This window comes from Equus caballus, chromosome 1 (genome assembly GCF_041296265.1).
Source record: "Equus caballus isolate H_3958 breed thoroughbred chromosome 1, TB-T2T, whole genome shotgun sequence".
Taxonomy (NCBI): Eukaryota; Metazoa; Chordata; class Mammalia; order Perissodactyla; family Equidae; genus Equus; species Equus caballus.
In genome coordinates, this window is record NC_091684.1 from 153,799,379 (window position 1) to 153,816,350 (window position 16,972).

Here is a 16,972-nt window from a genome sequence, read left to right on the forward strand (position 1 = left end):
TTCCAACAAATAGTGGGAAACAATTGGATAGCCATATGCAAAAAAGTAAACCTCAACTCTTATCTCATGCCACATACAAAAATTAGCACAAAATGGATCACAGACCTAAATGTAAGAGCTAAAGTTATAAAACTGCTGGAAGAAAACATTGGAAAAAATTTTAGTGATGTTGGATTTGACAACAGTTTCTTAAATACAGTCAAAAACTATAAACTATGAAAGAAAAAGAATCAATAAATAGGACTTCATCAAAGTCAAAAACTATTCTTCTTAAAAAGACACTCAGAGAAAAGAAAAATCCAAGCCACGGACTGGATGAAAGTACTCGCAAAATATACATCACAAAGAACTTGTGTCTACAATATATAAGAAACTTACAGGGCAACCATAGAAGATGAAAAACCTACTTAAAAATGAGCAAAAGAGGGGCCAGCACGCTGGCGTAGTGGTTAAGCTCGCATGCTCTGCTTTGGCTGCCCAAGGTTCACTGGTTCAGATCCCAGGCACAGACCTACACACCGCTTATCAAGCCATGCTGTGGAGGGCATCCCACATATAAAGTAGAGGAAGATGGGCACGGCTGTTAGCTCAGGGCCAATCTTCCTCAGCAAAAAGAGGAGGATTGGTGGCAGATAAAAGCTCAGGGCAAATCTGTCTCAAAAAAAAAAATTGGCAAAAGATTTGAACAGACTCTTCAACAAAAAAGATATCTAGATGGCAGATTAGTACATGAAAATATGTTCAACATCATTAGTTAGAAAAATTAAAATTAAAAGCCGTGTGTGTGATACTACTACACATTTATGAGAGTGGCTAAAATTTAAAAAGAGATGTTAGCAAAGATGTGGAGTAACTGGAACTCTCATATACTGGTGCTGGGAAGGTAAAATGGTACAACCACTTTGGGAGACAATTAGGCAAGTTCTTAAAAAGGTAAACCAAAGTGTCCACTCCTAGGTGTTTACCCAAGAAAAATGAAACACTTGTACACAAATAATCATAGCAACATTATTCATAATAATCAAAAACTGGAAACGATCTAAATACCCATCAATGGTGAATAGATAAACAAATTATGGTGTCTACATGCTATGAATGCTACATAACATGTGGACAATTCTGGGAGGCATGCTGTGTACTTCCTAGGGATCCTGGTGGAATGAAGCCTCTTACGTACAGCAGGGGCAACCTGCCTTGATAATTCACCTCTGCCTCCCTAACTCGTTCTCCATGCTCTTTCACTACCGCTCCTGGTATCATGTCCCACGTACTCTACTTTCAGCCAAGTCTGTCTCAGGCTCTGCTTTTGTGAAAAAAATAAAACTGAAACCATGCATTCATCACGGTGGGAATGATTAAGAGAATTTGAGTAAATCAATACGACATTTACTATGCACTGAGTTTTAAATGTTTACAAACAATGACACGAAGTTGTGTTTTGAGATAATGTAAGGTTTTCTTCGAAGGGTCCAAAATGTACATGAGATATATTCTCAATCATGCAAAATAAATGGGAAAAAATATCTTATACAGTAAATTCCATATAAAAGTCAGGAATTTCTGCATCTCCCACAACCTGGTATAGTGCCTTATCAAAGGCACACATACAGCATTTGCTGAATGAACGAGCATTGCTGCAGGCAAACTGTCCAATAAACAATAAGCCAAAAATATAATGTGCCAATTACATGCTAAAATCTTTTTTTGTAGTTAGCAAATCAAATCCATCGTAATATATTATAAGCAAGTAGGGCTTATCCTAGAAATGCAAAGAGAGTTCAACATTAGAAAATCCATCAGTGTAACTCATAATATATTTTTTTATCTATTATGCCCCAGACTCTAAGTTTGACACTGAGGCTAGATAGAGCATTTGGAGAGGGACCAGTACCTGAAGGCTCAGAGCTTACAATCTGCTGGGGGATACAGGCAAGTAGGCAGATAGTGATAACACAGCGTGGTCAGACACTGTGACAAGAGAATTAGAGGGTGTTCTGGGAACACAAGAAAAGCACCAGCCCTGACTTTGCTGGAGATAGTCACCTCAATAAATGATAAATACCTTGTGGGTGAGACAGAGTTATTTTCATCTTTCTGTGGCCCAGTAGCTAAAACAACATCAGACACATGTTGAGTCTTCAGCAAATGTTTCTTAAACGAACGAGCAATTGACAAAATGAACGAATATCAAATAGTAGCCTTAGATTCTTTTGGAAGTCAGATACAAATTTTCAATAAATTAAATTATTTATTATAAATTTGATGTCTCCCAAAGAGTTCATTTGGGTACAAATACAACCATACACACACACACACCCCCTATTACACGCAGTAGCAATCCTAAATACTCACGGGTATAAGGGATTGGTATTGGCCAGTTGGAGAGTGTGTGTTTTCACAGGTTCCACAGCTATCAACATATCTTGTTCTACAGCCATAGGAAGAACTGAATATCCACAGTAATCTATATGCTCCCCTAGAAAAAAGAGAAAGCATTTTTTATCACTGCTAGCATATGAAACAAAAACTCAAGTAAGTTGACATACAGGAAAAACTTGGCCATGAGCCAGGTTTTAACAGAAAATAAAAATACTACGGGCAGAAAGTGGTTTAGTTTTCTTTTTCTCCCAGACATCTGAGCCAGGACTTTTGCTAAGTATATTAGTTATTAGCTTCTGTTAATTTTTAGATTTATTTAAATCGTCACACTTTTTTTTCCACTTTCTAATTCATAAAGATCATCCTCAAATATTTATGTTTTGTGACAGTAAATTCCATATAAAAGTCAGGAATTTCTATATCTCGCACAAACTGGTATAATGCCTTATCAAAGGCACACATAAAGTATGAAGAAAAGCTAGATGTTGGGCACATAGAAGTTCTTTATATTGTTCCAACTATTTTTCTGTATGTTTACATTTTCCATTATAGAAAGTCTTCTTTTTAATCCTCCTTCGACCCCTGGATTTATCTCAGCTCCTCATCTTATTTCCACTTGATAAAACCTACTTGTTCTTCAGGTCATCACACTTATAAAAGTAAGGAATTATAGAGTTTCCCCGTATTCTTCTAATCCAACAAGCAAATGTAAAACCATCAAAATTACTCACTACAATCTAAAAATTTAACCTGAAGTACAGAAAAATATTTTTATCTCTCATGAAAACAATATTAACAGTGAGGCTTCAAAAAATTTTTAAGTTTTAAAAATGAATGGACAAAATTAACATTAATAACATGGACTGGGAAAGATAGTGTTGCTTATGTAAAAGCTTATATTGCTATAGTAGATCTATTCTATTCTAGAATATATATATATTGTGTTTTTTCAGTTCTCCTGGGAAAAATTAGGGGCAAAAATGTATTAATAAAAATTTGGATCTTGGGCCCAGCCCAGTGGTGTAGTGGTTAAGTTCACATGCTCCACTTCGGCAGCCCGAGGTTCACATGTTCAGATCGCAGGTGTGGACCTACACACCACTCATCAAGCCATGCTGTGGCAGGTGTCCCACTTTTACAAAATAGTGGAAGATGGGCACAGATGTTAGCTCAGGGCCACTCTTCCTCAAGCAAAAAGAGGAGGATTGGCAACAGATGCTGCCTCAGGGACAATCTTCCTCTCCAAAAATAAAAAACAAAAAGTGTGCATATTACCAGATGAGGAAAAAATTAAAAGAAGGAACTTTTGAAATACCTATTATGTTGACTCTTCCTGGTGCTCGAACATAAAACTTGGGAATGGATCCAAACTTAGAGTTAAACATCTCCTTTAGCTTCAATAATCTGAAAACAAGAGTAGAATATTTCAGAATATCTGTATAATAGAAAAATCCTTAAGATACACACACACACTCACATTTCATATACCTACCACCATTAATTAACCCTAAAAAAATAAAAGCAAAATCTTTTACTGATATATTTTCTTGAAAACCCCAGGATGAAACATTACTATAACACCCTAAGTGACACAAAAGTATAGCTAAGCACACAGAAGAGTAAAAAGTTAAGATTGACACATCCAACCAAAAAAACTATTTCCTTCAATTATGAAGAATGTAACTTTCTGTATAATTTTTCAATGACATTCAAAGAACTCCTTTATACAAAAAGAAGCCACATGGGGCAGCGTATCAGTTTCTCAGGCTGCCATAATAGGGTGCCAGAGACCGCGTGACTTAAAACAGCAGACGTTTATTGTCTCACAGTTCTGGAGGCTAGAAGACCAAAATCCAAGTGTTGGCAGGGCCACACGCCTCTGAGACCTGTAGCCGAGCATCCTTCCTTGCCTCTCTATTTCCTGGTGGTGACCATGAATCCTTGGCATTCCTTGGCTTGCAGTTACATCACTCCAATCTCTGCCTGTCATCCCATGGAATTCTCCCTGTGGGTCTCTATCTGCGTCTCTGTTTTTCCTTCTTATAAGGACACTGGCCTTAGTGGATTAGGCCCCATCCTAATTGAGTATGATCTCATCTTAATTTGATTACATAGGTAAAGATGCTAGTCCAAACAAGGTCACATTCTGAGGTTCCAGGACATGAATTGGGGAAGGCAGGGACACTGTTCAATCCAGTGCAGGTAGCCAAATGAAAACTACACTGGATAACAGGAGACCACAGCTCTAATTCCAATGGAGCCTCTAATTCAAAGCCAAAGTTTGGCAAATCATTTTCCCTTGGCCTCTCTTCTGTAAAATTAGGGAATTTGAACTACATATTCCTCATAAGTCCCCTCCAGATCCAAAATTCTTATAATAGATTTAATAATTGTATACTGTTAAATCATCTCAAGGCAGTTCTATGAATGTCCCCCACTGTTTGTAGTCTCACATCACATTGCGTCTGAGTAATAACAGCAGGACAATAAATATTTATTAAAGTCTACCATATTCAAGACACTGATTAATTAATTGATCTTAAAGATTAACTAATTGCAAGAAACAGAAAATCACACCAAAAAAAGCTCCAGAAAAAAGGAAATTTCTTATAAGGTTAGAAAGATATGTTGAATATTCTTGGAAGTTATTCAAGATGGCCTCCTAGGAATTGACAGCCTTCAGAGACTCTATTTATATCAGTGTCTTTGGCTTTCTATTTTCATGTCTCATTCTCTCATCCCTCCAAAACGCCATCACCACTTCTCTCTACTCAGTGCTCTTCACATTCCAGTTGCCTCTGTGAATCTCTTAGTCTCTCCTACTCCGTACCTTCAGTTTTCATGACATTGAGCCCTCAATTCTATGAGGCTTAACAGTTCCAGTGCCCTATACTATCTGATTAAGTCTCTGTGTCCCTTAATTCAAATTCTCAAAAAAGATAATCTGGTTGGCAGAGTTTAGGTCCTGTACCCATCCGGGGCCAATTATTTTTGGCCAAGAGGGTAAGGATATTTGGTACAAACAAGGTCACTTGTTTTAGTTACAAATACATTCGCTTGGGTTCACCCCTTCAGCAGAGGCTGGGGGTGACAACAGAAGATATGGGCAAAGAGACAATAACTGATATCACTATCATTCAAGATACATCTACTGGACTCCCAGGCAGATGTGGATAGTGGTGGCTGCCTAAATCTGAGTCTCCTCATTTATCCTCCAAAACAATTAAAACAAGAACAAATAAATGATACAAAGCCCATATCTTTAGTATAAGTAGAAGACAGAAGGCACAAACTTTAAATTACCTACAAGTGAAAAAGAAAGGAAAGAAGGGAGGAAGAAAAAAAGAAAACCACTGTGAGACACTGGAAAAAGAAACTTGGTAAAAGAGAAAAGAGGAGAGCCAGCAAAGCTAAGATTAATCTAAAAACACCACCAGAAAGAAGAAGTCCACCCATCTAAAAATGGGAGGTGTGGGAGAAGAAAAGACGAAAATAGAATAAACTCACTGATTACTCTGTAGGCAATAGGTAAAAGTTAAAAGATATCATTAAGCATGACAAAGCAATAATTTTTTTTTAAGTTATGATACAGGCACATGCAAGGATATTATTAAACCACTAAACAAACAAAAATGCTCTAGGAAGATCATGGCCTGTGCAGTCAGGTAGACCTGGGCTCAAACCCCTTTCCTACCACATGATGAAATTCTTTAACTTCATTCAACTTGATATGGGGTAGAAATACGTATCCATAGAGTTGTTTGGAAAATTAAACAAGATAGTGGAAAAACAGTGTCTAGCCTAGGGCTGGCATAAAGGACTCGTTTAATAAATGGCAGTTATTATTATCTCCTGGTTCCTGGGTTCAGGACTGTTTATACTCTGCAGCATATAAATAAGAATTCACTAGAAGCAATCAGAGACAGTAGGTAATTAAATCTTTAGCTTGTATTAGGACTGCAAGTGCTGGTAGAGCACTGGGGTGACTCTATTGATGCTGTTGATAAAACTTGGTGCTCTCTGGGGGCTGGCCCCATGGCCGACTGGTTAAGTTCGCGCGCTCTACTGCAGGCGGCCCAGTGTTTCCTTGGTTCGAATCCTGGGCGCAGACATGGCACTGCTCATCAAAACATGCTGAGGCAGCATCCCACATGCCACAACTAGAAGGACCCACAACGAAGAACATACAACTATGTACTGGGGGGCTTTGGGGAGAAAAAAGAAAAAAATAAAATCTTTAAAAAAAAAAAACAAAAAACAAAAAACAAAACGTGGTGCTCTCTGACCTGCAATTTTCATTTTACAGATAAGAGTTGAAACAACTCAGGTTATTTGCCAGATTCTAGATAGAATTACTTAAAATGTTTGTGTTTTTCAATGAAAAAAATAAACTGACTGACAAAGCAGATAGTAAAAGCTTAAATAAGAAAAGCCCACTGTTCTCTCAGGGCATTAAAAAAGATATATAAGTACAAAGGTAACCAAAAGAACAAAAATATAAATCTTCCTAAATACCAAAGAAATTTCAAAAATGAAAGAGCAAAGAAAACAAATAGATACAGAAAAACAGAAACAATATCACATCATATAATTATAAAGCAAGATGGTTGGTTGAAATCAAACATACCAGTCACGTCAATAAATGTGAAATGGGCCTACCTCACCTATGAAAAGAAAAAGATTTGCAGTTGGCTCCACAAACAAGGCTGAACTATATGCTGTCTACAGACACAACTAACACTGAGTGATTCAGAAAATCAAATATCGAGGAAGAGGCAAAGTTAATCCAGGCAAATGGAAACAGTAAGAAAAAGAGGTAGGAATCCTCAGAGCAGGCATCATAGAAGGTAAGCCAAAGAGCATCAAAGTGCATAGAGGGAAAATCCTTAATGCTGAGGACCACAATTTAAAACGAAGATAACAGTTAAGAAAGGCCCCAAATGAAACTGCAGCCGCTTTTATAAGGCGAAAACTATAGGCAATGTAAGGAAATATACATAGAAATACAATAATAATAAGAGACTATAATATATCTTCTCAGCATAAAAACAGATTGGGTGGACAAAAGAAAGATTATAACAACAAAATTGATAAAGTAGATTTTATGAAAGTATACATACATTTAACATTATACCCTGATAATGGGGAATATATAACTTCTCAAGAGTATGTGGAATATTCACAAATATTGACCACATATCAGGTCACAAAGAAAACATCTATAAACTTCATAAGGTAAAAGGACTAAAAACAACACTCTGTACTCAATGTAATAAAACTAGAAATTATTAACAAGATCAAACCACAAAAAAGGCCTCCAACATGCAACTTTTTAAAGTGTCTTTTAACTCTTGAATAAAAAGGGAAATGAACTAAAAAGCCAGGTCAAAATGAACTGAAAAACCAGTTCAGAGAAAGGGAAATGAACTGAAAGCATAGAATTTCTTAACATAATAATAATAATATTAAAAGCACTATATATCAAAATCTATGAGATACAGTTAAAGCAGTAAGGGAAACCTATAGCCCTAACACTTTTATCAATGAAAATGAAAGAACAATAATAAATGAATTAAATTCTCTGCTCAATAAGCTATAAAAAACCCAACAAAACAAACAAAAAGAAAGCACAAGGAAAGACTCAAAAAAGATAAAAGTAGAAAGTAATGATGCGGGGAGTAGAAAAACAGTAGACCTAATTAACAAATGAAAATCCTAGGTTTTTAGAAAAAAATTGACAAAATAGACAAACCACTGGCTAATGAATTATGAAAATGGGGGATGATAAAGTACCAATATACAAAATAAGGAATGACAAGGTGGAAATAATATTAAACAGAAGAATTTTTTTTTTCTTTTTGAGGAAGATTAGCCCTGAGCTAACATCTGCCAATCCTCCTCTTTTTGCTGAGGAAGACTGGCCCTGAGCTAACATCCGTGCCCATCTTCCTCTACTTTATACATGGGACACCTACCACAGCATGGTGTGCCAAGTGGTGCCATCTCCGCACCCAGGATCGGAACTGGCGAACCCCGGCGGCAAGAAGCAGAACATGAGAACTTAACTGCTGCGCCACTGGGCCACCCCCTTGAAGAAATTTTTAAAAGCACAAAAGACTACTTTGTAGATCTCTATCCAAATAAATCTGAAATTGTAATAAAGAATCTGACTCCATTGCTTGATGTTTGACTGCTAGCAGCTTTTTTTCTTCTTCTTTTCTGCCCAAAGCCTGCCAGTATGTAGTAGTATATTCCAGTTGCAGGTTCTCCTAGTTGAGCTGTATAGGACGCCACCTCAGCATGGCTTGATGAGCGGTGCCACGTCCACACCCAGGATCCAAACTGGTGAAACACTGGGCCACCGAAGCAGAGGACGAGAACTTAACCACTTGCCACAGGCCAGCCCCTACTAGCAGCTTTTAAGCTTCAACTGTCCCACTGCCCCTTTCTGCCTCACAGCAAGCAAGCTGATAAAAAAGCCCAGGTGCTCTGTCTTTTGGCACTGGTCAAACCACACCACACATACAAATCTCTATCCAAGCTCTATCTCCTAACCACCATAAAAACCTCAAGCTAATCTCTGTTCCTTTCTCTCTCAAGCCATTTTTGGCCAGGTTGCGTGGCTTGCTCTGCCCTCCCCAGAAAGCCTCATTATGCGAATAATAAGCCTTTTCACACCCTCTTGTTTGTGAGGTATTATCAGTCTCAACATCCAAACCAAATTTTTGGGTGGGGGTCCTGTGGGATGGCCACAACAGAAATCCTAGAGGAAATGGATAATTTCCTAGGAAAATACAATTTACAAAAACAGACCCATTTCCACAGAAGAAATAAATAAATTTATCAAAGAACCACCCCACAAATATGCTTCAAGCCCAGATGTTTTCACGAGAGAATTCTGCCCAAGCACGAACCTTAGATAGCCCACATGTTCCAAAAGTTGTTCCAGAGCACTGAAAAATAAAGGAAAACTGTGTAATTCTTGTTACGAAGAAAGTGGAATATTGATGCCTAAACTAAATATAGCCTAAGAGAATACAACTACAGACAAATGTCACTTACAAATATTGATGCAAAAGTACTTAAAAAAATATTAGCAAACATATGACAGCACCACATTAAGAAAATAATTCATGCCAAGTGGGGTTAACTCCAGGAATGCAAAGTTAAAAATACTAAGAAAATTCATTAAAACAATATATCAAATTAAACATAAGGGGAAAAAAACCGTAAGATTACCTCTATAGATGCTGAAAAGCCTCTAATAACATTCATTCCTGAAAGTGTTTCTCTTAATATGATTATATATATCTTGGTATTAAATCCAACAGTTACTTAATGGAGAAACACTAGAGACATTTCTACTAAGATTAAAAACAAGACAAAAATTTCCACTATCTCCACATCTAATCCACACTATACTGGAGGTATTAGCCAATGCAATTAGACAAGAGAAATCAAAAAAGAAGAAGTAAAATTATCTCTATTTGGAGATGATATGATAGGATGCCTGGAAAATCCCAGAGAATCAATGATAAAACCAACTTAAACAATAAAAGAATTCACTAAGACCGCCGGATGTAAAATGAATATACAAACATGAATAGCTTTCATATGCAAAAACAATGACCAATTAGAGGCTATAATGGTAGAGAAAACCTTGTTCATGATAGCAACAAAGAAGACTAGATATTTAGGATTAAACTTAACAAGAAATGTGCAAAACTTATTTGAGGAAAGCTTTAAAACACACTTGAAAGACATAAAATAGACTCAAAGAAATGGAAAGACACCCCTTGTTCCTGGATAAGATGATTCAACATGAAGATAGTTCTCCCCAAGTTAATTTATAAATTGAATGCAACCCCCTAGAATTGCCAACAAGCTTTTCTTATGGAGGTAAACACACTGATACAAAAAAATTACGTGGAAAACAAATATGCAGGAACAGTGGGGAAAACATTAAAAAAGAAAAACTCTGAGGGAGGAGCAACCCTACCTAAGATTAAACATACTCTAAAGCCTCCATAATGAAAACAATGGGGTACCAGCACATAAGTAGACAGGCAGACTTCAGTAGAATAAGTGTCCAGAATAGGTGCAAGTACATGCAGAAATTTAGTATATGATGAATGTGGCATCTTCATGAGGCAAAGATGAACTTTTTAATAAAAAGTGCTAGTACAACTGGTTAAACTTTTGGGAAAGATAAAGTTAGGTTCATATCTTACACAAGAATAAACCTTAAATGAATCAGGAGTCTAAATGAAAAAAAGAAAACCATACAGCTCTAGAAGAAAACACAAGTGAATTTCAGTACAACACAAGCATAGGGGGAAGGTTTTCTAACTATGATTCAAAATTCGAAAGCAATTTTTTTTAATTTGATTACATAAAAATTTTTAAAAACTTTTGCATGGCACAACTATCATAATCAAAGTCAAAAGACAACCAGCAAGCTAAGAGAAAATATTTACAAATGTTACAGGTATAGTCCTTATATTTTTTTTAAAAAACTCTTAAAAATTGTGTGAAAAAAAGCCAAAACTATGCAAAAGATATGAACAGAAAATTTATAGTAAAAGGTAGTTTATAAATGGACCTTAAACATATGAAATTAAAGAATGAATTAGTACACTGAGATACTATAAGACTGGTGAAGATTAAAAAGTTAACCACACATCTCATTGGTGAGGTTCCATGGAAAGAGGCACTCTTCTGCATTGGGTTGGGAATGCAAACTGGTACCACACGTTTGAAGGGGTGTCGGGCAATATCTAACAAAAATACACTGGCATTCATTTTTACCCAGCAATCCTATGTCTAAGAATTTACCCTGAAGGTATATCTCCAACAATATGAAAATACACATGCATGAGATGATTCATTGCAGACTTGTTTATAATTGCAAAATACTGGAAATAACCTAAACACTCTTACATAGGAGACTATTTGCATAAAGTATGGCCTATTTACAAAATGAAGCACTTACAAAACTATAAAAAAGAATATAATTTCTAGAAATTTTTATCAAGTTTTCTTATAATAAAGAAGCAAAGTGTGATGCTGAGATGACCTAGAAGCATTAACATTCCAGTAGCAACGAGCATCCCTAGTGTTCAGATCTTGGTTTAAAAAGAAAGCAGAGCCCTTTAAAGAAATGATTCTAGAGCTGGGGCAGAGAAAATACAATGTAAACCTGGAACATCTTGCTGTGCCAGACAGTAAGGAAGTGCTCTAACAATGATAGTGATATGCCAGAAAGACACAGGAAGCCCACATAAGGATGGTCCCACTGCCCAAACCTGGAACAATTTGAGCAGCAAAATAGTAATAACAATAACGTATTATAACCCATAGAATAAAATAAAAATAGATGAGCCCATACTGACATAAATAAATGGAAAAATGGGGGAAATATTTTCTTCATTAGAATGTCAAATAGGAAATGTAAGTAATATGAAAAAACTAGAAAATCACCATTTGGTGACCATCATAGTAATAATTAATTCAAGCAAGGATCATCAATGGATGCTCAAACCAGTAAATGAAAGTTTGATAAGAAACAGAATATTAAAATATTCTTAAAAGTATTTCACCAAAAGATACTAATTATAGAGGACAAAACAGTAACTTGACAGTGGAAAATCAGACAGATGTCTCCTCACCAGGTGATCCAAGTTAAGAGCAAGAGTAAAGGGTAAAGGAACAAATAGATATCATGTGCCTCCTGATATGATGTACTGAGAAAACAAAATTACTTTTAGTATTTGTTTCAAAAATGAATAAAGTGAACCTAATCACAAAGAAACAGAAGATAAACTGCTATAGGAGAAATGTTTTAAGGTATAATCATGATTCATACAGATATAAAATGAACACATGTTAAAGACTTTATTTATCTCATTAATGACAGAACCAGTAAAATATTATAGCCTGTTGGGAGAACCCAAAGTATCACTCACATACAGTCAGATAAGGAATACTAGAATGAATTCACGAATAGATATAAAAACTGGCAGAACTGGTTAATAGCAAGGAGCAAAAATCCACTGCATTTTACTACACACAATCTGTGATTTCTATGGACAAGAATCATTTACACTGCTTCAGTTTTCTATGATCTACAGAGCTGTAAAAGAGCTTGAATATAACGAAAAGCTCAGAGCCATGTGGAAATCAGATAACCTGGAGAAGCATGCCAGGTAATTTCTGGTTCTCCTTGGAGATACCCAGTAATCTTTCGGTCCATTTCAATATCTTTCACAATTTTTTCCTACAACCCAAATTGAGGGATATTCTATAAAATAACTGGTCATGAAATACAAAGAAAGACTGAGGAACTGTTCCACAAATAAAAAAAGGTTAAAAAGACAACAACTAAATGCAACATGTGTCCTAGATTGGATCCGGACCAAGAAAAAAATTATTGTTTTTTTGCTATAAAGGATAGTAGTGGGATAATTGGTGGTGCTTGAGGTCTGTCAATTAGATAATGTTGTATCAACATTAATTTCCTGATTTTGATCATTGTATTCTGGTTATGTTAGAAAATGTCCTTGTTTCTAGAAAACACCCTTCAGTATTTAAGGTTAAAGAAGTATCATGCCTTCAACTTAATCTCAAACTGTTCAGGAAAAATTGTATAACAGAAAGAGATAGAGAATGATAAAGGAAATATGGTAAAATGTTAACATTTGAGGAATGTGGGAAAAGAGTAGACAGTAATTTTTTTTTCTGTAAGCCTAAAATTATTTCAAAATAAAAAATTCTTTTTAAAAAGAAACATTTAGTGATGCTATACCAAGTACACTAGTTGGAAAGGAGATTAATAATCATCCTTGGCCTCTAGGAATATAAAAGTCTGTCAGAACAGAAAGAAGGTAAGCCAAAAAACACAGTACAGAGTGATAATAGAGTGATAAACCAGAAAAATATACTCCTTTAGGAGCACAGAGAAAAGCTACTTAGCCCCTATAGGGGAGAATGTGAGGGGTAAGATAAATCCAGAAGGGGGAGAATAAGTGAGAGAAGGCTCCTCAAAGAGGCAATAAAGTGAATTTTAAAGGATGATGTCTGACAAGTGGGATGGGGTGAAGCATTCTAGGCAGATGAAATGCCTTTTGGCCCAGCATGCTGCATTCAGAAAATTCCAATTAGGGTTTTAAATGCATCAGAAGAGAAAAATGGGAGAGGAGGCTGGTGGTAATCAAGCCCCAGATCTTAAAGGGCCTTATTTACCATGTTGAGGAATCTGGCTTTTAACACATAGGCAATGGATATGAGCAGGTGTTTAAGGATGCAGTAATAATATTGATTTCACTTGAAAAAGCTCACTGGGAGGTGTACGGAAGATGGGTCATAGGAAGGCAAAGCAGAAAAAAGGAAATCTAAAAGGAGGCCATTGTAGTCAACCTAGAGAGAAATGCTGAGAGTACCTTGGTGGTGGAGATAGAAAGGAAGGGTGAAAGTTAAATTAAGGTAATATTAAGAAAGTCAAATCCACAGGATCTGTTGACCAATTAGGATGTGGGAAAGAGAGAGAAGCATATGACCACTCCCAGTTTGCTGGCTTACGTCAGAAACACTACTTGCCTCAATAGCGGCTAATGTTGCTTCTGCCTGTGAAAATCATATTCTGACAAAATTCAAGTTCTCCTGAACTTGAATCCTTATTAATTTGCTTTTATAAGCACCACAAACAAAAGCAAGATGAAGTGCTAAAAGCAGAGTTAGAATAAGTCTCCTTAAATGTGTTTTAATAAAAGGATTTTGAGTGACCAAATTTTCTGATATTTCCTCAGGCTACCTCAGAGAGGCAGGATGTTCGTGTCTTGTTATGACTGCCCCATCACCAAGAGGTTTACCAGATGACATGCCTGCCTTTGAAATTCAAACGCATAGAGGCTCTAAAAGGAAACAAGGAAAGTATTTTTCTCTAAGAATAGAAAGAAATGACGTGCAGTGTTTTTCTAAACTTCACACCTAATCCTCTAATTCTTGCCATAACTGGGGGAGTAGCTGTAATTTTACCACTTTGGGCTGGTCACCAGCAAGACTCCATCTCTGAAAATGTAGTCACTTAAAGTATTCCCTCCCAAAAGAGTACAAAAAGCATTTTCAATTTGAAAATAAGAGCTCCTACAAAGATCACATTGTTAAAGGCAGAATTGGCCAAAATATCACCACACAAATTGCTGAATCTGGTGCTCTGAATACTCTTTTGACTTAAGATTTTTTTTTAACAGCAGCTTTAGTAACAGAACTTGAGCAACAAAATTACCGTAGTGAACGAAATGGATTTTACTGTAAGGACCAATTCTCAGAGGACCCTTGGATGACTATGGTAACTGCAGAGATGAAAGAATTAAAATTTCAGGAGACAAGACATGTATCTTTAGTTTGCCCTTATGACCTTAGGCAAGCCTCCTACCCTATCTGTGCTTCTGTTTTCTCTTCAATATCAGGATAACCAGTCGTGGCATTACAGAAAATATTCATTTTTCATACTAATTTAACCATCATTGGTTGTTAATATCTATTTTTATAGTGAAAGGGATCAGAATATGCCACTCTAAAATATGCTGTTTGGCATAAAGATTATTTCAACCTGAAGGCAATTAAGAAGCAGCAGACATAGGAGCTCTCTTCCCTCCCGCTATCTGCCTAAAAACAGCGCATAAATTTCCCTTTGTGAAGTAGTCTCTCCTCCCCTCTCCCACACCAAGAGATAACTCTTATCACTGGCGACCTCACTGACTAGACTCTGTATAAACAAACCTTTCTAAAATAACCCTTACTTTCTATTAATTTCCCCCATATAGCCACCTTCCCACAATTTACCACCCCAGAAGCCCAAACCCCTTTCCTTTGTCTAATCACTTCTCACAATTTATCATCCTTTGTTAAAACGCTATGTAAATTCTCAAACACTACTACTTCTTTGGGTTTTCACTTCTTTTCTGTGAAGCTGCCACGTGCATGTGAAATAAACCTTTTCTCATGTTGATCTTTTGTTAGTTTAATTCACAGGCCCCAGCTACTAAACCTAACAGGGTAGAGGAAAAGTTTTCCTCTTCTAAAAGGGTAACTTACATGAGTTGTTCTATGCCTCCCTTTCCTCAACTACAAATTGAGAATAATAATAGAACTGCAAAGGTTTGTTTTGAGAATTTTATAAAACATGCAATAATTATTTTATTATTATAACTGTTATATTTGAGAATTTAATATATGTTAAAATGGCATTTCAAAGTATGGATAATTGTCACTGAGGGAGGAGGGGGAATTGTAATCCTTACTTTGCTCTTTCCATCACAATAAATTTCTCCTAGATTGGAAACTCAAATGTAAAAATGAAACAATAATTATATTAGAGGTCTTAGAAAATAAATTATGGTGGTGAAAATAAAAATAGTAGATGGGCTGAATAGTAGAATAAAGCATTGAAGAAAAAATTAATGAGCAAGAAGATAAAGCTGAGGGAAACTAGAAATTAAGGCCAAAATTATGATTATTTATTTATTTATTTTGGTGAGGAAGATTGGCCCTGAGGTAACATCTGTTGTCAGTCTTCCTCTTTTTGCTTGAGGCAGATTCTTACTGAGCTAACATCTATGTCAATCCTCTTCTGTTTTATATGGGATGCCACCAGAGCGTGGCTTGATAAGCAGCGCTAGGTCTGCACCCAGGATCTGAACCTGCAAACCCCACGCCACCAAAGAGGAGTGCACAAACTTAACCACCATGCTGATGGGCCAGCCCCCAAATTACAATTATTTAGAAAATAAAAATGAAGGATTTATACGTCAAAACTTATGAGAAGCAACTATAATGGTACTCAGAGAAAATTTTCTAGCCTTCAATGAACATAAAAAAACAAGAAACAATGAAAATAAATGAAGTAAGCATATAACACAAGAACTAGCAAAAAAAAAAAACCAATAAAGAAATTAGAAGAAGTGAATTAAAAGATAAAAGCAGAATTTAACGAACTAGGGGAAAAATAGTAGATTTGGCCAAAAGAAATTACAAACTCATTCTTTGATAAAAGCAATAATACAGAAAAAACTTTTCTGAGTCTCATTATGTAAAATCAATATTAGAAATAAGAGACAACTATAAATCTCCAAAGAGATTTTTATAAATTTTAACCTGGACAAAATGGATGATTTTTCTAGCAAAACACAAATTTCTAAAAATTGACAGAAAAAAGAAACAGAAAAAGTAGTCAGGCCCAGAAAATGTTATGAGTTAGCTCTGTCGGATCTTAAAGAAAGATGATCCTTTGTTTTTATAAATGGTTCTAACAACAGAAGCTGTGGAAAGGCTTCCTATCTCATTTTAGGAGGCCAATATAACCCAGATGTTAAAACTTAACAATAGCCCCCAAAAGCAAACTATAGGCTACTCTCCCTTGTGAAAATAGATAGAAAAAGTCTAAATGAAATATTGGTAAATTTAATCCAACATACAATATTTTACAATATGTGTGACCAAATAGAGTTTATTCCAGGAATATGGAAATAGTATTGGGAAATATGTTGATCAAAATGCATTATTCTAACAGAATAAAAGGGAAAAGCTGTATAAC

The 16,972-nt window shown here is 35.9% G+C and overlaps 1 protein-coding gene across 5 annotated transcripts in view; it reads right to left on the reverse strand.

Annotated features, from left to right (window-relative positions):
• GALK2 (galactokinase 2) overlaps positions 1–16,972 on the reverse strand; it is a 119,407-nt gene that overhangs the window by 88,488 nt on the left and 13,947 nt on the right. For 4 of the 5 annotated variants that reach the window (XR_011426647.1, XM_001499722.6, XM_070236870.1 and 1 more), the window contains exons 2-3: positions 3,695–3,783; positions 2,353–2,476 (exon numbers count right to left, since the gene is read on the reverse strand). Coding sequence is in view for 4 of the 5 variants with exons in the window: in XM_001499722.6 (XP_001499772.5) it covers positions 2,353–2,476; positions 3,695–3,783 (213 nt within the window). In the remaining variant the exon portion in view is untranslated. Of the gene's footprint in view, positions 1–2,352; positions 2,477–3,694; positions 3,784–9,293; positions 9,328–16,972 lie in introns of those variants that run through there. The other variant, XM_023617694.2, reaches the window with a different exon arrangement.